The following is a 23,690-nucleotide window of genomic DNA, read 5'->3' as shown; positions in this document are numbered from 1 at the left end:
TTATGGGTTTTCATAGATTCGATTAGGTCTTAATCACCAAAAACAAGAATTAAGACTAATCAAACGGAATTGTAACTGACCATATAATATACATCGTGGTTCAAGTGTCTAGGGTTTATCATGAATATACCTAGAATCCTAAAACTTGGTGTGTAATCATAGAATACTGAAACATGGGGAAGAACAAGGATGTTCCCACACGTGGATAGTGCCTACATACCTTGACTTCCTGCTTTTGAGCGTATCACAGTGTCCTTCAATCCCTTCGACTTTAATCTATAGCAATACAGGTCATAGGGATTCTATATTAGCAACAATATTCGTGCTTTGATCATCTAAGCATTTTATCAAACACTTGGTGGGCATGAAGCTCCACAACCTTCATTAATGGTGATTTCTTCACCCAATTCCCATTCTATTACTTCTAGGTGATTCTACAATCTTAATTCGGTGTAATTAACATCATTCTCCATCAACCATATGATTCTAACAATATCAAGTCAACAATCCAAAACCCTACTATAGTTCGTGTAATTCTCTTTACTAAACCCATTTACTATTCTCCCAAGAACTCATCAATTCACTATTATGAATGATTAAAGTATAGAAGCATTACCTTTTGACGTTCAATCCTCTTGAATTTGGGTTCTAGGGTTTCCACATCCAACAATAATGTTCCAATCACAACTCTATGGATTAGAAGGGTTTACTCAAGTTAGAAAGGGATTAGGGATTTGAATTCAATCTACAATCATGATAAAACTTACCTTGGAGGGTTCTTGAGGCTTGGGACTTGTTCCCTCTGACTTTAGGGTGATTTTTCGTGACTAGAGATGTTAGGGAAATAAACCCCAAGCTTAAATATAACTTAAAACGCGAAATCCAACTTTTGACCCGAAATCGACCTGTTTCGCGATGGGTCCGCGATACGGGTGAATCACGCAACATTCTACAGGTAACTACTCAGAGTTGCACGATCAGCCCGCGAAGCGGGGCCATCGCACGCGCTCTCACGCGCCCTCACGCCCCCCGAGAAGCGGTGTGTGTCGATTTTGTGCAGTGTTCGGTAAAATAGGCATAACTTCTTGTACATAGCTCTGTGCAAGGCCCATAATATACCATTGGAAAGCTATTTCAAAAGGATACAACTTTCATGCTTTAAGTTTCCTCAAATTCCCAACGGATTTTCACGAAATTCGACTGGAAGGCAGACATATCAAAAACTTAGCCGATTCTATAGCCTCTTAAACGCCTTACTATTAGCCATATTGAGACGATCATATCTCCTTGCTCCGATCTCTGATTGGCCTGGTCCTTATATCGTTAGAAAGCTATTTTTACGCACTACAACTACCATTAAGGGTGCTTTCCCAAATTCCCAACTAATCAAAGAGTTATCACTGCCTGAAGTAGGCCTATCAACCATTTTCGCAAAACGTTCAAACCTTCAATTTTTCCGCTAAAACTCTAATGATATGAGTCTAACCTTAGTTCTAAGATACGGGGTGTAACAGTCCCGTTGTTAGGTCAACCAAAGAACTCTTCATTGACGTTTCTGCTTCCATCAATGGGTGGTGTAGATGTAACTCCTATCATATCTGAATGCAAAAATAGAAGAAAATACCAAAGTAATAACGCTTGCGTAGTCAGAGGTAAAGCAAAAATCAAACTATAAAGCCAACTATAGAATTCCCACAGACGGCGCCAAATTGTTTGAGTCAAAATTCGTATTTTACCCAAATAGTTGAATTTGTGCTAAGGTTAACCACAGTTGGCAGTAATTTGATACGAATGAAATAATTAACACAAGCAAAATTATTATTTATCGATAAAGACTAAGTAAATAAAAGGAAGAAGTAGACTTATGCCAATTGTGATGAACAATAGTAATGAATTTCCTCCTTTCCAAGAACGAGTAAGAACTTAATAATTAGAGAATAATGATGATAAGAATAAGCAAAACAATAACCAGTAGATGTATAGTTTTTAGTCAATATTGGATGCCCAGGTATACAAGTGAAAATCCTATTTATAGGTATATGATCCTATAATTTGGTGCACTTCCCGTTGCATGTAAGTAACGGCAATCATTAATTACTGAATTAATGATTGTCATTTAATTCCTTGATTACGCCGTTATGAACCGTTTTGTCGTTACTGCATTAACTCCATTTAATGCGTATTAAAGAAGGTCTTGTATGTTGTTTTCGTTGATGTTCTCTTCGTTGACTGTTCTTCGGTATTAGCTGTCTCTCCATAATGCTATACTCGGCATTACCATATGATATCTCTACGTTATTGTAAAAATCAACATGTGTCGACTACATGATGATCCACGTGTTATATGCATTTTAAACCCATACAATATGCATGAGGAAAAAGTTTTTTGTGTTGTACCTATATATCTCCAAACATCAAAATTACCTACAACTACGGTGCAATAATAATTTGCTCCACACATTTAGTCGCCCACTATATATATCTATTCTTGTTTTTTTTATTTATTGGCCCACTAAATTTATCTATTCTTGTTTTTTTTTCTTTCAATAGATAAGTAAAACCTCATCTACTCTCACTTCACTGCCTATAAATACATCAATTGTGTTAATGTTTATTCACAACTCATAATTGAAATATTTCTTATTATTAAAATTTCCCATCTCTTTCGCTCATCCAAAGAGACTATGGCTCGCTCCATTTGCTTCATGGCATTTATGGTCTTAGCAATGACGCTCTTTGTTGCCTATGGTTTGTCTCCATCTATTCCTCTAAATTAAATCCTCATACAAATATTAAAAAATAATCCGTAATAGTACTCTATTTCAATGGTTTCTTGTATTGGCTTGGAGAAATTAATCGTGACGAAACTTGTATGTATTCCTCGAAAGAGTATCCAATAGTAATTTTTTTTTTAAGGACATTAAATTTATTCACAGTTCAAAAGTTATGTAGATATGATTGGTGACTTTGAAGTATCCTGAAAACGCTTGTTTATTGTATTCCTCTAAATGGCATACAAGCAATCACTACATAAAAAAGTTGGATTTAGCTACGAAGCTCGTCGCTAGTCAGTCACTAAATAGCTCTTAGTTTATCTGTTGCTAAATAGGATTAACAATGCATTTTGTTGTTTAACTACAAAATTTGTCTATCGCTAATTTCTATTTTTAGTAGTGAATATTTCTTTTGATTTTTTATTCTTCTAACATTTCTAAGTACTTGTGAATGGTTTGTAGAGGTTCAAGCTCAGTGCATTTGCAAAGCACCAAGCAAGACTTTCCCTGGATTATGCTTTATCGATTCGTCATGCAGAAAATATTGCATCAAGGAGAGGTTTACTGATGGACATTGTAGCAAAATCCAAAGAAAGTTCCTATGCACTAAGCCTTGTTTTGATAAAATTTCAAATGAAGCTGAAGCAACTTACACCGAGAAAGCAAAAACTCTAACTGAAGCTTTGCTTGAACAAGAGATCATTATGGATTAATTAAAAGAGATTAAGGAATTAGTGTCACACATAATAATAAAGTGTTGCCTTTCTTAAAGGGTAACTTATAATATTGTGTTCTTGGCCACTAGTAGCCGTTAGCACACTAAATAAGTTGTGACACGTTGACCCTCTTTTAATCTGGTACCAAGTTCATGTATGTTTTAATGAAAAATTATCGTGTATGGTCTTTTCATCGTATTTCAATCACACACGTTTAAGCACTTTCTATCACAACCTGTTTTCTAAACGAGTTGTGATCGGCAATCATGCCTTAACTTGATCGAGCAAACCTTCTGCTCTATCTAAACTTTTTAGCTCTGTCATTCTTATGCGACTATATATACAATATCTTTCAAATACAACTATGTGTTCCAAACTTATCACCTGAATGAATGTTTAGCTCTAATATAACTTTAAAATAACTTTTGAAATACTGACAAATAATAATATGTGCAATACAATACCATAATCTAATTGACCACAAAATAATGCAAAGCTCACCAATTGTTTCTGGAGTGAGGGAGAGCCTAACTTGTGGTTTGTTCGTTCCTAATATCCGCCTACATGGACGTAGGCCAATGTAGGTTCCATAAAGAGAACATTTGTAAACTAACTATTGGTACTATTTCATCACTAAAGCTGGAACGGTGCTTAAAAAACATGATATACATAAAAGTATTCTAAGATTTCTCTAACTTTCTGGTTGTGAAGTTTACCAACCAAAAGGACTTGTTTTTCCACATATGTCCTTACATTTGTTATTTCTTACTTTGCAAGCAAAGTGTCTTTCAGTAAATAAAAATCTTCCAAACCCTTTTTACATAGCCCCTAAGATCAACTTTTTGTAGGTAAAGTATGTACTATAACTCTTTTTATGTCTTATTTTTAGCCCTACTTTATTCCTTTTTTACTTAAATAGTCACAAACAATTTAGTAAATGTGGCAAACTTTTAGCATCATTAAAAAGCTTAAAAAGTTGTGAATGTTAATGATGTCATCTAACATGAACTACTATGTGCAAGAATAATCTAAAATGATGATAATAACTTTTAAGAACTCATTTGGTAAATTTAGGTATGATTTCTTTAACACAATTATACAATAGAAATTAAATTTCAAAATTGATCCTTCAAAAAAAATATAAGGGGAAAGGACAAAATTATTAGCTACATTGTTGCGCTGGGATATGATTTAATTGTTTAAATTTAGCTGATACTAATTTGTTTGGGATTGATAGCATAATTATAATGTTATAATAACGTAATTTTTTTTTAAAAAGGTTCCACTTCAATAAGAAAAAGGAAAAGAAATGTCATTTTCTCACATTCAAGTTGAAAGGAAAAGGAAAATATAAATTAAGAAAAGCAACTAAACTTTTCATATTTTAGTATATTTTGTCTTATTAATTAGAATTAGCATCTATTAACATTAGTTTAAAGTGTAATTTTTTTAATTTAAAAGTTATCTTATTTATAGGTAAGTTCACAAATTTCTCAACAAAAGAATAAATATAACACGTAAAATTTGATGTTGAACCAAACTCACTCTCTTTTCTCCAAAAAATAATAGCAATAGTTCATAAAACATGGTCGCAGTTATCACGCATATGTAACCACAAGTCCTTTTACATTATTTTTTAAAAGATTTTGCATTGAATTTTTTTATAGTGCTATATAATAACTTTTAGTTATTACAAATTTCAAGAAGAGGGTCTCCCCTCACGCCGTCGCTGTTGCTTGGCTTGGCTTCGGCTTCGGCTTTGGATTCGGATTCGGATTCGATCAAATGATCTGATTGATTGATAATCTTTTTGGACTAAATTTCCTTTAATTTTAATTATTCATTAATTATTATTTATTTAAGTAATTAATTACAATTTCCAGATCCTGATCCGTTAGGACCCAGATCCTGACCCGTTAATAACAATCTTAAGGAAATTACTGTTTATATATTTATATTAATCTGTATTCTGTTTTAGAGACTAAAACCTTCTGGTTTTCTACTCCGTTGGAATTTTTGTAGTCCAACTTGAAGAACATAAAAACTTCGTTGGATTATTAAAGTTCATAACAGTGAAGCGATTTGAAGAACAAAAAAACTTCATCGTGAAACAGATTCTGAATCAATTTGAAAAATATATGTCTTCTTCGCTTACTGTTCTATTTCATTTGCTAATTATTAAACAGTTTGTCAATTATTTTGTGAAGAATGGAAACAGAAAGTGATGTTAATGCTCCTAACGGAATTGCGACTGTTGGTGCGACTGTTGGTAATACTATTGGTACTACTGTTGGTGCGACTGTTGGGACGACAGATGTTGTGTCGTCAAGCCGTCCAAATGCTGCACACGCGATGGCACTTGCGAGAGAAATCGGGGAAGTTTTCGGCATCAACTTCAAAGGATGGCGAAAGAATGTTCTTACGGCTGACCACTCTAGGCATGCAGAAGTTCACAAACGAAAATCCTCCTGTTACTGAGGAAGGAATGCCTGAAAACCAGCTCTTTATGATTACTGAGGCTTGGAAGCATGCAGATTTTGTGTGCAAAGGATACATCCTTAGTGCATTAGATGATGATCTGTATAATGTCTACAGTTCTGCCAACTTCAAAAGAATTATGGCTTGCACTCGAAAAAAAGTATAAAACTGAAGATGCATGCTTGAAAAAATTCGTGGTTGCCAAGTTTCTTGACTACAAGATGACAAATAGTAAAACTATTGGAACCCAAGTTCAAGAACTCCAAGTCCTTATCCATGACCTTATTGCTGAAGGTATGGTGATCAACGAGGCATTTCAAGTGGCTGCTGTGATTGAGAAGTTGCCTCCTTCATGGAGAGACTTTAAGAACTATTTGAAACACTAGCGTAAGGAAATGTCGCTGGAAGATCTTGTGATTCGCTTGAATATTGAGGAAGATAATAAAGTTGATAAAAAGAAGTCGCGTGGAAATTTGACGATTATCGGAGCGAACATCGTTGAAGAAGCTGCTCCAAAGAATAAGAAAAGGACGAAACCTTTTGGAAAGAGTAAGGAGCATAATAAGAAAAAATTCAAGGGAAACTGCTATAATTGTGGGAAACATGGCCACAAAGCCCCAGATTGTCGTCCCCTGAAAAAGGACAAGAAAAAAGGACAAGCCAACATGGTGGAGAAGAATGATGACATTGACTATCTGTGTGCAATGCTCTCGGAATGTAACTTAGTTGGAAATCCGAAGGAGTGGTGGATTGACTCTTGAGCCACTCGACATGTTTGTGCTGTCAAAGAAGAATTTGCTACTTGCTCCACTGCTGGTCCCGAAGAAGAGCTTTCCATAGGAAATACTGCAATAGCCAAGATTGAGGGTTATGCGATGATATTCCTAAAGATGACTTCCGGCAAGGTGGTGACGCTCAACAACGTTCTTCATGTTCCAACTATTAGGAAGAATTTAGTTTCTACTTCACTTCTTGTTAAGAATGGGTTCAAATGTGTTTATGTATCTAAGAAAGTAGTTATTAGCAAAAACGAAATGTACGTTGGAAAGGGCTGCCTCACAGAGGGCCTTTTCAAACTAAATGTAATGGTTGTTGACAGTATTAATAAAGTTCCAGCTTCTGCTTATTTATTGGAGTTGAATGAATTATGGCATATTCGTTTAGGACATGTCAATTACAAAACATTGCAAAAATTAATTAATTTAGAAGTATTGCCTAAATTCGAGTGTAATAAATCAAAATGTGAAATCTGTGTTGAATCTAAATTTGTTAAACATCCATATAAATCTATTGATAGGAGTTCAGATCCTTTAGACTTAATCCACACAGATATATGTGATATGAAGTCAATACCATCTCGCGGTGGGAAAAAGTATTTTATAACTTTTATTGAGGATTGCACTCGCTATTGTTATGTGTATTTGCTTAGTAGTAAGGATGAAGAAATTGATGCATTTAAGTGTAACACCCCGTAAATTTGGGTTAGGTGTAAATATGTGAAAATATAGTGTTAACATGATATTATATCTATATGAATCAATTCTTGATGAGTTCAGGTGGAAGATGGTCGTTTTGAAGTCAAACCAACAATTGAAGTTCTTAAGGGCTCTTAAATTCGCCTAAGTTTTGGTAGGTCTGTCTTACGGCGATTTTCATGAAAATTTGTTACGAATTTGGAAAAACTTCCTGAACAAAAGTTGTAGATCTTTGAAATAGATTTCCAATGGTAGGTCGCCCAGCCCAAACAGAGCTACGTACAAGAAGTTATGCCCATTTTACCGAATACTATGCAGAATCGACACACGTTGGAGTTTCAGGCGCGTGCGATGGACATGCGTCGCGCGCCGATCGCACAAAAACCCCTTCTCTGAATATTGACCTGTAGATGGTCGTGCGATCGCCATGCGTCACGCGACCATCGCATAGCGAGGCCGGTTTCGGGTCAAAAAGTCGGGTTACGCGTTTTAAGTTATATTTAAGCTTGGGGTTTATTTCCCCAACAACCCTAGTCACGAAAAAATCACCCTAAAGTCAATAATAACAAGTCCCAAGCCTCAAGACCCTAAAAGGGTTGCAACATAACTCCTTCCAAAGTAATTCAAGCTAGGGTTTGGGTATTCTTCATTAGAAAAGTGAGTTGTTAAACCTTGTTTAACAAATTAAGGTATGTCTCCCTTTTAAAAACCTTATTTTGAATGTATGTCTCTGCAAAAAAAATAAAATCCTTTTTAACTATAAAGGTGATTTGTATGTCTCTTTTGAACATCTTGTTTACTATCGGTTTTTACGAACTCTTGGGTTGTGATTTGTATGTCTCTTTTAAAATCACTTTTGAAACCATTGTTGGAAGTATTAATTTTATTGAAGATTCTTTAATGAATGAAAGGAAAGTAATTCTTCTCATGGTTCTTGAACTCCAATTCATGACTACATGGTGGTTAATGTGTGTGAGGACAAACCCACATTAAACCTAGATTGTAACAAATCCTATATATGTATATGATATTATGAATGTCTTCCTCTATAAGAGATGCTTAATAATGAAGGATAATGATTGGTAATGATATTGGAATTCTCCTGATGGATGATTTAACTAGTTACTTGAAAGGTTGTTGACTCGCCCAAAGTATGTTATTACGAATTGTGGAAATTGAAACTTGTTTAAAGAAGTGAAACGTTTCAGGACATTCTTTGAAACGATTTATCTTTACGATATGGCATAACGAACCTTAATGGTAAATGGTGATGTGACTACCTTGAGATGAATTGTAATTCGACTTTTATGCTATGAACTCTGTTGGTGTGCTTACGCCTAGCCCTTCGGGAGGATGAATGGTCACCGAGGATCTCATAATCCGGTGTGCTTATGCCTAGCCATTCGGGAGGATGAGTGGTCACCGAGGATCTCATAATCCGGTGTGCTTATGCCTAGCCATTCGGGAGGATGAGTGGTCACCGAGGATCTCATATTCCGGTGTGCTTACGCCTAGCCATTCGGGAGAATGAGTGGTCACCGAGGATTTCATATTCAGGTGTGTTTATGCCTAGCCATTCGGGAGGATGAGTGGTCACCGAGGATTTTATAATCCGGTGTGGTCTTATTTGTGACAAGGGAACCCTATGGTGATCCCCTCGATGTGACTTATTCTTGGGCCGTATTGGCATGTGTGACATTCTTATTCTCTTATGGAATTGTTGATGGCTTGTCTTAATTGATCAATTTGAAAGGCATATTTGAAAGTTGTAACTTGACAAAAGACTTTATAATCGGTTTTGATAATTCTTATTAAGATACACATGCCGATTACTTGTCTTATATTGAGTAACGGTTTTGTAAAGCGTTTAACAAATGATATTAAGAATCAAAAAGTGGAATGACCGTTTTTATGCCATCTTCTCAGAACTGATTTCTTTATGTATTATTATATTTTATTTTTATAATATTTGTTGTCCCCGAGACACTCACTGAGTACCCAGTACTCAGGCATACCATTGTTGTTTTTGATGGTATGTTAGGTATCATTGAGGAGCGGGTTCGTGATACGCCTACGACTTAAGAGAACTTGCTGCTTCGAGACTATTCGGTGAGCCCACATGATTGTTCGTGGGGCACCATTCTATCTTTACTCTTCGCCTTTTTGTTTCGGGGGCGTCCCGATGATTTAGACATTCATCATTATCTTAGAAGCTCCATAGTATACGTTCTTGTGGGTAGATGTTGAGTTATTGATTAACTCTCGGGCACGTTATTACGTTTGACTAAGTATTTGGTGAATAAAGACTTAAAGCTAATTTAATTTATATATTCATGATTTGTTACATTTACTTTATAAGCTGTTGGAGGCGAATGTTGAACTGGCGGGTTCAAGTGTTATTATTGTATCGTTTAGGTTCTTCCGATGTTGTTCATGACGTCGGATGCCGGTCGCGTCTAGGCGGGGTTTTGGGGCGTGACAAGATTGGTATCGCAGCCTAGGTTTAAATACGTCCTAGGATTATTGTCGGTGTCACGTAGTGTGTCTAGTGGAGTTTTCCTTGTGCAGCCTGATCACCTGCATGATTGAGAAACTCCCAGGACATTTATAGGCGTTTCCTATTTTCCTTGATTCTAGATTGTCTTTGGTAGAGCTTAAAGTCCTTTTTTTAGGATCATTCTAATTCGCTCATTAATTCGTGCCTTGCGAAATGACTCTAGCGCGATCCAAAGGCGGTAGCGGACGTCCCGCAAAAGTTAACCGAAATCTTAGGGGCGCGAATGCTGGTAATGAAAACGAGGCTGGAGATCAAGCACCACCCCCCGCCTTGCTCTGCTCATTCCTCTTTGCGGGTGTGCCTGAAATTGGTACTATGCAAGTAGCTATTCAAATGTTGACTGCTTTGGTTGCGGCTCAACAACAGCGTGGAGGTGTGGGACCTCGTGGTGGAGCGGATTTAGCGGTTCCTAAACTTAAAGCGCGAGTTCTTTGGGTCACGAGAGGTGGACGACCCCCGACACTTTTAGATGAGACCTTTAAGGCATTGAGGGCAATGGATGCCCGGGATTCGAAGGCGTGGAGGCTTGCTTCGTATCGATTGAAGGATGTTGCTCACGTATGGTTTGAGATGTGGGAATACGAGAGAGGTGACAACGTTTAGCTCGACATGGGCTGAATTTGAAGAGGCGTTCATGGAAGGGTTTTGTCTGATGAGGAAAGAATTGCTATGGCTACGAAGTTTGAAAAGCTAGAGCAGGGTAACAAGTCGGTTCGTGAGTATAGTCTGGAGTTCACTCGTCTGTCAAAGTATGCTTTATACATGATTCCGACTGAAAAGCATAAGTTGACTCGCTTTGTGAAAGGCTTGGTACCACGTATCAAGTCTGCATGTGCTGCTGTTGCTATGTCTCCTACTTGCACTTTCTCATCTCTGGTCGGGTTTGCTGAACAACAAGAGAATTGGAAGGGTGAAGAGATGCTTGAAAGGGAACAAAGTAAGAAGGCCCGATCTACGGGTGGTTTCACTGGTTCGTATGATGGAGGGAAACGGAAAGGTAATTCTGCACCTCAGCAGTCTATTTCTCAGTTTAATGGGGGTGTTCCATCTGGTGGACAAAGTCAGAGGAACGGTAATCAAAATGGATATTCACACGGTAGTAACCGACAAGCATCTGGATGGAACGATCCTATTTGTCACCATTGTGGTATAAGGGGTCACATCAAGAAATATTGTAGGAAGTGGCTTCGTGAAATGCCTAACTCTTCTGGCCAGCGGAATAATTCACCTAATGGTAATGTCAACAACACTCCTAATGCTCGTGGTAATGGGGCTGGTAAAGCGGTTGCTAACACCGCTAATGGGGGACAAGCTCGACTTTATGGTTTGACTCGTAGAGAGGCGGCTGAAGACCCTGATGACGTGGGCACAGGTATTGTAACTATACGTTCTCTTAAGGCGTATCCGTTGACCGATTCAAGTTTGACTCTTCATTATAAAACTCTGTGCTTTGTCCTCGACTATGGTAGAGAACCCAAACAGTTAGTTCCTCGATATTACTCCTAGGATCTATAATATTGCGTGGTGTGGTTAAGAATCGTGAGACTACGTCTGATTTGTTGGAAATAAGAATAGAGTACTTTGAGGTAATTATGGGTACAGACTGGCTTACCAAGTGTTATACAGTCCTAGATTGAAATGGCTATGCTAGCGGTTCTAGGTGAACCCAGATATAGATTGAAATAGTAATATCGTTAAATCTCGAGGTAGGCTATGGGTGTAAATCCCTTATTCCATGCTTAGGCTCGTTTGGTTGTTGTGGGAGTCTGCGAGGACCATATGGTTATTGTTACCACATTATATGAGTTTTGTTTGTGATATCTTACCACGTAAAGAAGCACTAGTGATAATTCGAAAGTTTGAGGGTTAGCGAAAATCTTAGGCCATAAGCCTCATTCGAGGACGAATGATCTTAAGGGGGGATAATGTAACACCCCGTAAATTTGGGTTAGGTGTAAATATGTGAAAATATAGTGTTAACATGATATTATATCTATATGAATCAATTCTTGATGAGTTCAGGTGGAAGATGGTCGTTTTGAAGTCAAACCAACAATTAAAGTTCTTAAGGGCTCTTAAATTCGCCTAAGTTTTGGTAGTCTAAATCTTCAGGCGATTTTCATGAAAGATTTGTTACGAATTTGGAAAAACTTCTGAACAAAAGTTGTAGATCTTTGAAATAGATTTCCAATGGTAGGTCGCCCACCCGATAAGAGCTACGTACAAGAAGTTATGCCCATTTTACCGAATACTAATGCGAACTCGACACACGTTGGAGTTTCGTGGCGCGTGCGATGGACATCGTCGCGCGACGATCGCACAAAAAACCCCTTCTCCGAATATTGACCTGCAGATGGTTGTGCGATCGCCATGCGTCGCGAAACCATCGCATAGCGAGGCCGGTTTCGGGGTCAAAAAGTCGGTTACGCGTTTTAAGTTATATTTAAGCTTGGGGTTTATTTCCCCAACAACCCTAGTCACGAAAAAATCACCCTAAAGTCAATAATAACAAGTCCTGCTTCAAGAACCCTAAAAAGGGTTGCAACATAACTCCTTCCAAAGTAATTCAAGCTAGGGTTTGGGTATTCTTCATTAGAAAAGTGAGTTGTTAAACCTTGTTTAACAAATTAAGGTATGTCTCCCTTTTAAAAACCTTATTTTGAATGTATGTCTCTTCAAAAAAAAAAAAATTCTTTTTAACTATAAAGGTGATTTGTATGTCTCTTTTGAACATACTGTTTCTATCGGTTTTTACGAACTCTTGGGTTGTGATTTGTATGTCTCTTTTAAAATCACTTTTGAAACCATTGTTAGAAGTATTAATTTTATTGAAGATTCTTTAATGAATGAAAGGAAAGTAATTCTTCTCATGGTTCTTGAACTCCAATTCATGACTACATGGTGGTTAATGTGTGTGAGGGGACAAACCCACATTAAACCTAGATTGTAACAAACCCTATATATGTATATGATATTATGAATGTCTTCCTCTATAAGAGATGCTTAATAATGAAGGATAATGATTGGTAATGATATTGGAATTCTCTGATGATGATTTAACTAGTTACTTGAAAGGTTGTTGACTCATAAAAGTATGTTATTACGAATTGTGAAATTGAAACTTGTTTAAAGAAGTGAAACGTTTTCGGGACATTCTTTGAAACGATTTATCTTTACGATATGGCATAACGAACCTTAATGGTAAACTGGTGATGTGACTACCTTGAGATGAATTGGCAACTCGACTTTTATGCTATGAACTCTGTTGGTGTGCTTACGCCTAGCCATTCGGGAGGATGAATGGTCACCGAGGATCTCATAATCCGGTGTGCTTATGCCTAGCCATTCGGGAGGATGAGTGGTCACCGAGGATCTCATAATCCGGTGTGCTTATGCCTAGCCATTCGGGAGGATGAGTGGTCACCGAGGATCTCATAATCCGGTGTGCTTATGCCTAGCCATTCGGGAGGATGAGTGGTCACCGAGGATCTCATATTCCGGTGTGCTTACGCCTGGCCATTCGGGAGGATGAGTGGTCACCGAGGATTTCATATTCGGGTGTGTTTATGCCTAGCCATTCGGGAGGATGAGTGGTCACCGAGGATTTTATAATCCGGTGTGGTCTTGTTGCTACAAGGGAACCCTATGGTGATCCCCTCGATGTGACTTATTCTTGGGCTCGTATTGGCATGTGTGACATTCTTATTCTCTTATGGAATTGTTGATGACTCGTCTTAATTGATCAATTTGAAAGGCATATTTGAAAGTTGTAACTTGACAAAAGACTTTATAATCGGTTTTGATAATTCTTATTAAGATACACATGCTAATTACTTGTCTTATATTGAGTAATGGTTTTGTAAATTGTTTAACAAATGATATTAAGAATCAAAAAGTGGAATGACTTGTTTTTATGCCATCTTCTCGAATCGATTTCTTTATGTATTATTATATTTTATTTTTATAATATTTGTTGTCCCAGACACTCATCGAGAGTACCCAGTACTCAGGCATACCATTGTTGTTTTTGATGGTATGTTAGGTATCATTGAGGAGCGGGTTCGTGATACGCCTACGACTTAAGAGAACTTGCTTCGAGACTATTCGGTGAGCCCACATGATTGTTCGTGGGGCACCATTCTATCTTTACTCTTCGCCTTTTTGTTTGGGGTCGCGTCCCGATGATTTAGACATTCATCATTATCTTAGAAGCTCCATAGTATACGTTCTTGTGGGTAGATGTTGAGTTATTGATTAACTCTCGGGCACGTTATTACGTTTGACTAAGTATTTGGTGAATAAAGACTTCCCGCTAATTTAATTTATATATTCATGATTTGTTACATTTACTTTATAAACTGTTGGAGGCGAATGTTGAACCTGGCGGGTTCAAGTGTTATTATTGTATCGTTTAGGTTCTTCCGATGTTGTTCATGACGTCGGATGCCGGTCACGTCTAGGGTGGGTTTTGGGGCGTGACATTAAGCAATACAAGAACGAAGTGGAAAATCAATTGAATAAAAAGATAAAAATGATTAGAAGTGATAGGGGTGGAGAATACGAATCTTCTTTTGCAGAAATATGTTTAAAATATGGAATTATTCATCAAACTACTGCCCCCTACAGACCACAATCAAACATTAAAGGAAATAATGAATGCTTTATTAATAAGTTCCGGTTTACCGCAGAGCTTGTGGGGGGAAGCTATCCTCACAGCTAATCGAACACTCAACAGGGTGCCCCATAGCAAAACATAATCTATTCCATATGAACTATGAAAAGGAAGAAAACCCAACTTGAAATATTTCAAAGCGTGGGGTTGTTTAGCAAAGGTCCCAGTTCCTTTACCCAAAAGGGTAAAAATCGGACCAAAAACTGTGGATTGTGTTTTTATTGGCTATGCTACAAACAGCAAAGCTTGTCGGTTTTTCGTTCACAAATTGGACAATCCCGAAATTCATGTTAATACGGGAATTGAATCAGATAATGCTGAATTCTTTGAAAACATTTATCCGTATAAAATCAATGTGAGTCGTCAAGTGAAAGATCTAAGCGACATTTGGAAGAACCAAAGGAAAGTACACCAAGTGAAGAGGATCCAAGGCATACAAAGGTCAAAGGACATCTACTTCCTTTGGACTAGATTTTGTGACATTTTTGCTTGAAAATGAGCCTCAACCATTTAAAGCAGCGATGTCTTCTTCTGATTTAGCATTTTGGAAAGAGGCAGTTAATAGTGAGATTGACTCAATTTTGAACAACCATACATGGGAATTGGTTGATCTTTCTCCTAGAAATAAACCTTTAGGATCAAAATGGATCTTTAAAAGGAAAATGAAAGCTAATGGCACTATTGACAAATATAAGGCAAGACTTGTGGCCAAAGGTTATAGACAAAAAAAGGCCTTGATTACTTTGACACATACTCGCCAGTAACAAGGATAATATCTATTCGGGTGTTAGTCGCACTGGTATATGGTCTTGAAATCCATCAAATGGATGTCAAGACAGCTTTGCTAAATGGATAATTGGAGAAAGAAATTTACGTGGAACAACCTGAGGGTTTTGTGGTTCCTGGTAAAGAAAGGAAAGTGTGCAAGCTTGTTAAGTCACTTTATGGACTTAAACAAGCACCCAAACAATGGCATGCGAATTTTGACCAAACAATGTCGGCAAATGGATTTAAGATTAATGAATGTGACAAATGTGTTTACATTAAAAATACTCCAAATCATGAAGTCATTGTTTGTTTATATGTGGATGACATGTTGATAATGAGTAGAGATATTGCCAATGTAAATGCTATGAAGCGTATGCTTGCTAGCAAATTTGACGTGAAAGACTTAGGAGTTGCTGACTTGATCTTAGGAATTAGGATCCAAAAAACTCCACAAGGTCTAACATTATCACAGTCACATTATTTTGAAAGGGTACTTGACAAGTTCAAGTATTTAAATTTCAATATTGCAAAGACTCCAATTGATGTAAGTTTTGTGCTTCAAAAGAATGAAGGTGAAAATGACTCACAATTGGACTATGCACGAGTTTTGGGAAGTTTGATGTATATTATGAATTGTACTCGACCAGATATAGCATGTGCTATTAGCAAGCTAAGTCGATTCACGAGTAATCCCAATCAAACTCATTGGATGGCAATGAAATGAGTCTTGGGGTATTTGAAACACACCCAAAACTATGCTTTGCATTATAGTAAATATCCCACAGTAATTGAGGGATATAGTGATGCAAACTGGATCACCGGATCATCTGAAGTTAAATCCACGAGTGGATATGTTTTCACTGTTGGTGGAGAAGCAGTGTCTTAGAAATCATCAAAACAGAAACGCATCGCCCGCTCTACAATGGAATCTGAATTTATAGCTTTAGACAAGGCCGGTGAAGAAGCTAAATGGCTCTGAAATTTCTTGGAAGATATTCCATTTTGGCCCAAACCTTTGGCACCTATATGCATACATTGTGATAGCCAAGCGGCAATAGGTAGGGCAGGGAGCGTTATGTATAACGGAAAATCGCGTCACATTCGATGGCGGCATAATGCCGTTAGACAACTACTCTCTAGTGGTGTTATCACTATTGACTACGTAAAGTCAAGAGATAACATGTCGGATCCGCTAACAAAAGGACTATCTAGAGAGGCTGTTGAAAGATCATCGAGGGGAATGGGGTTAAGGCCTAGGACAAGACATCATGGTGGTAACTCTACCTAGTAGACTGGAGATTCCAAGAGCTAGGTCCAAAGAGATCAAACAAAGTTATGAATGACGGTTCAACATTGTCAAATAACTCAACCCATTCTCGTGATGAAGACAATGTTTAGAAACGAGGATAAAACCTTAAGGATTTTTAATGAGTTAATAAAGCATTAAAGTTTTTTAATGATTATCTAAGTCTGGCAGAACATGACCAGACAGTGTGTCTATAGGACTACACGTTTAGAAATCACTCCTTCTTAAGTCACGAGGGGGGAATTGCTAAAGGGTCAAGAAGAGGGTCTCCCCTCGAGCCGTCGTCATTAATTGGCTTATGTTGCTCGGTTACAATAAAGTTCGGTCAAATAATCTGATTGATTGATAATCTTCTTGGACCAAATTTCCTTTAAATATTAATTATTATTTATTTAAGTAATTAATTACAATTTCCAGATCCTGCCCCGTTAGGGACCCGGATCCACGTGGCCAGGATTAATTTAAATAATACGAATTTCTTGGACCGTTTTTAAATATTAATTTTTCCTAAAGGTTGCAAACCTTTTTCCTTAAAAAGTTTCCTCCTGCTTAACCTTTTCCCAAAAGGTTGCAAACTTCAATGGCTATATATTTTCGTTGGTCCTTAGAATATTTACTTACGAAATTTTCTGATATTCTTCTTCTTCTTTCTCTGCACTTCTTAAAAACTCTCGTGTGATATACTCCCTTCGAGTGGTTCATAGTCATCGGAATTTGTTGTACCGCTATTTTGGTAAGTAAATCGTTCTATCCTGGGAGGAAAGATTTCAATACCTCGGGTACATTAAGGGGAATAATTTCCTTAAGGACACACTGGGAATTCATTGGGCTCGATTTGATCTTCTATATAATTTAACATACTGTTCACATTATTTTTTAGTTTCTGTTAATTTCGTTTTCTACAGTTTTGCAGAAACTGGACAGATTCTATTTTCTGTTTCAGGAATTAGTCTAACTTACTGGTTCAAAGTTTTTTTTTTTCCAATACAGTTTAATAACAAGTGTTTATATATGTACCAGTTCATCCCAATCTAGGTCTTCGCCGGGGTCGCATGCAATGCTATGTCCTTCTCCGTCTGCAGGCATAAGGCCATGGAGTGTAAATTCATGTTCAGTAATTGGTTCTTTGCACCTACCTTCTTCTTGAGAATTCAGTTTAATAGAGAATGTAGGTGGCCATTGAAGCACATATTTCAAGAGTGCTGGACTTTGGGATTCAACAGAAATTATTTCAAGTAGCAAAATGAGAAGAAGAAAAAAGGAAGTTTCTTCATGCTACTTGAGTTGGTTGAAGCAAATGGAGTAAGAGCTCAAGCACATTATATAGAGTGTGATGTGAATAGTTTTTACGTTATCAGTAATACTAGTATATTTTAACGGGTTATAGCCGATTAAATATGAAGCATCATGATCTACGAGGATTGATCCACTACAAAAAGCAAGAATTAGCTACGGATAACTTCGCCTTGAACATAAAAATTCATTTCTAATCCTATTTAATGACGAGGTTAGAGACGGGTAATAAAAAAATCCTATTAGCTACGGGTTAATTACTATATTCTTTGTAGCGTGATGAAGCCGAAATCCGAATTCGCATGGGATTGAGGCATAGTTATTGTTCTTTTAGCACGTTAATTACTATATTCTTAATAATTACCAAATTTAGGATTACAATAGACAGTTACTCATTTTAACTTGATGATGTAAAAAGACTACACATTGTCAATGTGCAGAAATTAAATTACGAGTATTTGAAATATCTGTCGACAGGAATTTGGTTGCTTTAAGTTCTACGAGAATTGATAGAGCCGACTTCAACATGTATCATTTATATTATACAAGTAAGATTCTTGAAGACAGTTAAGTGTTATTGTAGCTTTGTAGGTCATTTTAATATGGTACATTATCCAAGTGAACAACGATGGTGATAGTTCAAGTAGGAAAACGGAACAACTGATAGTTGAAGTGTGATTTGATAAATAATTGGTGATAGTTTAGGTAGGAAACTCGCTCACCTGATAGTTTAGGTATGTTTTTGACCATTTACGCTTTAATTACCTAATTAAGTTTGGAAAGTGTCCTTTTGGTCAAGAGCCCCTAACACTAACTTCAAACGATCATATCTCCCACTCCCAGTGTATGATGAATTAAGCTATGAGTTATATATCTGGTTAAAACATTATGCTCACTCCATGCCATTTTAAGTGTCGTTTAGCTCAAAAATTTTGTTTTAATATAAGTGTCATAGGAATTCAAAATTTAAATTGACAATATACCCTTAACATTAAAGAAGTATGCACAATATTTAAGAGGAAAAATCAGTCCACCTTTATTAAATAGGGGTAACTTAGTAAACTAAACATTATATTTATTATTTTCTTAATGGGCATAAACAGAGCTAAAGTGACAGTTAAATTGAACGGAGAGAGTATTAAATAATGTCGGTTCCTACATGAAAATTAAGAGGTGTTTGGACATGTAACTTGCACGTCAAATTTGAAATTTGTGTTTGCTTATGACATTTTGAATAAATTAAACTTTAGCTTGAAACTTTGATTTTAAACACAAATTCACCTAAAAGGTAGAATTTCAATTCCAAATTTGTGATTTTAATTTTTTGGAAATTTAAAACTTGATCCATAATTTTAATTTTGCAAAAAAAGACCCATAATTTAAATTCGATTTTAAATTTCACAAAGAATGACCCATGCTCACCGTGAAGAGATTGCTCGTACCATGTGAGAGTTATATTAAAGAATAACTAGTTACTGCTATTGTTGGTTTATTGGACCAATGAGTCATTATAAAATTATGTGTATTTAAAAGTTTGTAATAACACGTAATCTCAAGTTTTTATTTATAAAAGGAACATGGAGATATGCGATTTATTAATGTGGCACCTCAGAATATTCCAATATCTTGTTTATGAACTATGGTTTGCTCACTTGGTAAGATTGTATAATAGTTGGAGAAGTTTGATAGTTTTCAATTATAGTGGCGTTTTCATATTTATGAGAAAAAGTACAAATTTCAAAATTTAAATTACATGTCCAAGCACATTTTCAACTTCAAATCAGCTTCTACCCAAATCATTGGTTTCGAATCATAATTTCAAGTTCACATCCATATGCTGATCATTCAATCTCCTCAAATCTCAACCATGTATTTTATAAACGTTTACTATGTGACAATTATATCTCCTAAAATCCAAACCAAACGGCACCTTATTTTTATACTATTATAGAAGAGAGGAGTTCATGTCGGGATCGTCGACATGATTGCTAAGTGTTTTTTAAATTATTTTAGGGTATTTAGGTAATTACTCCAAATAAGTTGATTGTTGTACATGATTTATTAGTTTTTACTGTGCTGACTTTTTAGCCCTTTGATATAGCCGCATTGATTTTAAGTGGGGTCATTTTTTTTTTTTTAATGACAAGTGGGGTCATTTATTATTATGACTATGGCAGAACACTTTTTCCAATTAACTTGCCAATTGCTCACATAATCATATTTATGAACCTGTTCATAGCCTTTTTTGTATGGAGCAGTAATTCATATGTTTTAAATTTGTTTTTATTTGCTGCGTATACATTACTGCTGCCTCCCAGTCATATTATTGGATGGATATTTTTAATTTTTAGATTTAGTCCAAAATATATAATCATTTATATCATAAAAAAAAAGTCATAATTATTTTCTTAAAATTATCTTTCTCAAAGGATATGTTCAAGCTAAAAACACAATCGTTGGGATATAATTCTGATTTTTGATGGACTTAACTTCCCGTTTCATCATTCGTTCCATGTACTAATGATGCGTAGTGCTTTTATTTCATTTTTTAGAGCACGGGTTTGTTAGATTCAATTGTTTTGACATTAAATTATGATTATTATTCTTTTCTTAATAAATTGCATCGCTATAATTCTGATTCTTTTATTCAGAATTACATAGTCTAAAACTAACAGTGAATTAGTATCGATGACCTAGGTGCTCCTTCTGACGTTAATAAATGAAGTTGGATCTCAAGAGTTCTAGCAAATAATTGTGTGTCATGACAAATATTCTTTTCGAAACAGGTTATTATCAAAATATATCAAAACTAAATTAAGGAATTCTTAACATTCGTTCACTGTTTTTACATAATTTAATTTCCACATCGCGTTGCTACCTTCGATCTTGCTGCAATAAATGAATCTTGAAATATAAAATTATTCATTTCTTGAACTTTATAATATTTGAAAAAATGTGCTTTATTACGTTTGAATACTCATAGTTATTTGTTTTAATGAAAGACAAATTTGATAATAAAAATCCCGCATATAGGGAGAGGTTCACTAATCCATTAGAACTTATGACGATCCATTAGAATTTTGTAAACCAATTTGTAATAAATTGTGACATAATTTGTACTAAAATCTTGATGATTCGCCAAGTCTTGCATATATGAGGCAAGTTTTTGCCCAACCATTCGTATTCTGAGATCCACCAAAACTTGTGAGTCATTTTTTTTTTAATTACAATTGTGAGTCATTTTTAAATTTATGACATAATTTGTACTAAAGTCCGGACAATCCTCAAGGACTTTTGGCAAGGCAAGTTTTTGCTCATCCATCAAAAGTTATGATGATTCACAGGGAATTACTATCATGTTGTGACACACAAACTATTTTTATAAAATGAGTCAAAATCCAACTTTTTTTTCTCATTCAAAACCTAAAATTGTGGCACAAAAATATCCTATTTATATAAATCAAAATGCAATATTTGAGGATAGAAAATGTTGGGTTCTCGTGTTGGCATAAGCAAGGGTGAATGAGAAAAACGTGTCGGCCTTTATTGGATGTACCGGCGCAAAAATTCAAATAATGCCGGCATGTGACTCCGGTCACATCTGGCAATAGATTTTGGGTTGTATTTTAATTTAGGCTGATATTAAACGTCTTGTGATGCCACCTTTATATCGGGACTGGCTCCTCTCAAGTACCTCATCTATCCATTTGGTCCAATCCCATCTTAAAAACTCACATGTGTCTCTATAATTATTTAATGCTTGAGATTCATTTTATTAACCAAATAAAATAAGTATTAACTCTAGTTAGTAGTTCTCCCTCTTCACTCTTTTCCTCTTTGCTGCCAGCAGCAGCCTTCCTCTCTCTAGAGGATCTCTCCATTAAACCCACTAGTGCAATTAGAAGCGGATTTCAGATTTAAACTTTATGAGTTCAATCTTTTAGGATTCTTATAGGTTTATGTCTATTATTTATTGTAATTTTAATAAATTTTTACATATAAATTTATGCTTCGCATTGAAAGTTAGGGGTTCAACCCCCACCTTGAATGCTACATACACCTATGCCTCTGAGTGCAACCTACAAAAATCAGTTTATGTTGCTCTATTCTCACCATTATTATTATTATTATCAAACAAAGACTATGTTTTTGCCCTCCTAAACTCTCCTTCTCTATAGTTTCTTTTATGAGATACCCTTTTTATTTATGTGTATGTTGAAGACTACACTTAATTATGAAATTTTAATTTCTGAGAATTTTGTGATTTGCACAACGTTTTAGTTATTTCATCTCGTTTTATTGTGGATAGGTTTAGAGAAGCGACTAAGGGGAAGTGGGAGAGAGAAGCTATTAACCCTGGTTACTACGAACTGAATGTATTTATTAGTTTTTTTTTCTTTTTCGGGCAGAATAACTGGTTACAGAAAAGTTGATGACCGTAGGAAGAGAGAAAAGCTAAGGTAGATATTACGACAAGTTTTTAGATATTACTACGAGTTTTTGTTTGGTATATTAGATATTATTACAAGTGATATGCTTCACATAGTTACAAGAAATGATATAACGAAAGGATTTTTCTCGAGTAAATGGTTAAAAACACATCTGAACTATCACTGTCAATTTTCTACCTGAACTATCAGGTGCGTGTGTTTTCTATCCGAATAATCACCAGCTATTTATCAAAATCACACCTCAACTATCAGTTGTTTCCTTTTCCAACCTGAACTATCACCATCGTTCAGGTATGAAAAGTAAACAGCTGATAGTATAGTTGGTGATAGTTCAGATAGGAAAGTAGCACACATGATCGTTCAGGTTGGAAATTCACGAAAAAGTGATAGTTCAGGTGTGTTTTTAAGCATTATCTCTTAGGTAAAAGACCACCATTCTTAAAGTATCAGGTGAAATGCCACCCTTTATGACATCAGCAAAGCAAGTTATGAAGTTGTCAACCCTAGCACCAAAGTCTTGTAAAATATAAAATAGTCGCCATCCTCAAAGTCTTAAAAAACTTCTGCCCCAGCCCCAAAGTCTTGGAAAATATAAAATAGTCTCACCCCCAACATTTTAATTACTAGATTTAGAAATTAAAAAAAAAAACTAATTTCTTCCCTACAAAGATCTAAAAGCTCATGAGTTTCTCCCCTTTCGAAACCCTTTTTCCGGTCAAAAGTTCAGGCTTTTCATCGGGAGAGCACTCCCCAACGACGGAAAGCATTTCTAGTTTAGCCATGATATCTTAAAACTCTTAGGCATTGTTATTCAATTCAGTCATTGTTATCTCTAATTAATTTGTCCATTGTTGTGAAAGCTCAACCACTTCACCAACTATCATCAACTATCCCCCGTGTTAATAATGGACTATGGACAAGCATGTCCTAAATAGGCTAGACTATTTGGCTAAAAAGCAATTAATTAATTAATTAGATTATAATATGTTAAATTCAGGAAAGGGACTAAAATTTAGAGAGACAGAATAATGGGAGAATTCTTTCTTCGTTTCATTTATCATAATGACCTCCTTATATACAAGTAAGGTTTATCCTTGCACTAGTCTAACAACGCAACCCTATTCTAAAAGAACTAAAATCCTATTTTACCATAATTACAAATTCACCATAAATAACTATTACAATTATACCGAAACGCCG

General features: G+C 35.9%; 1 protein-coding gene across 1 annotated transcript; it reads left to right on the top strand.

Annotated features, from left to right (window-relative positions):
* Positions 1-2,588: 2,588 nt before the first annotated feature.
* LOC132042475 (defensin-like protein) lies at positions 2,589-3,681 on the top strand. Its single transcript, XM_059433003.1, has 2 exons — positions 2,589-2,748; positions 3,237-3,681. Exons 1-2 carry the CDS (start codon positions 2,685-2,687, stop codon positions 3,485-3,487), a joined length of 315 nt encoding a protein of 104 aa, XP_059288986.1. The 5' UTR covers positions 2,589-2,684; the 3' UTR covers positions 3,488-3,681.
* The last annotated feature ends 20,009 nt before the right edge of the window (positions 3,682-23,690 follow it).

The sequence above is a fragment of the Lycium ferocissimum genome, unplaced genomic scaffold (genome assembly GCF_029784015.1).
Source record: "Lycium ferocissimum isolate CSIRO_LF1 unplaced genomic scaffold, AGI_CSIRO_Lferr_CH_V1 ctg15537, whole genome shotgun sequence".
Taxonomy (NCBI): Eukaryota; Viridiplantae; Streptophyta; class Magnoliopsida; order Solanales; family Solanaceae; genus Lycium; species Lycium ferocissimum.
This window is presented reverse-complemented; position numbering and strand designations above follow the sequence as displayed.

Coding starts and splice junctions, on each gene's coding strand:
- LOC132042475 (XM_059433003.1), top strand. CDS start 2,685: ATGGCTCGCTCCATTTGCTTCATGGCATTTATGGTCTTAGCAATGACG. Junction 2,749..3,236: donor GACGCTCTTTGTTGCCTATG/GTTTGTCTCCAT, acceptor AATGGTTTGTAG/AGGTTCAAGCTCAGTGCATT.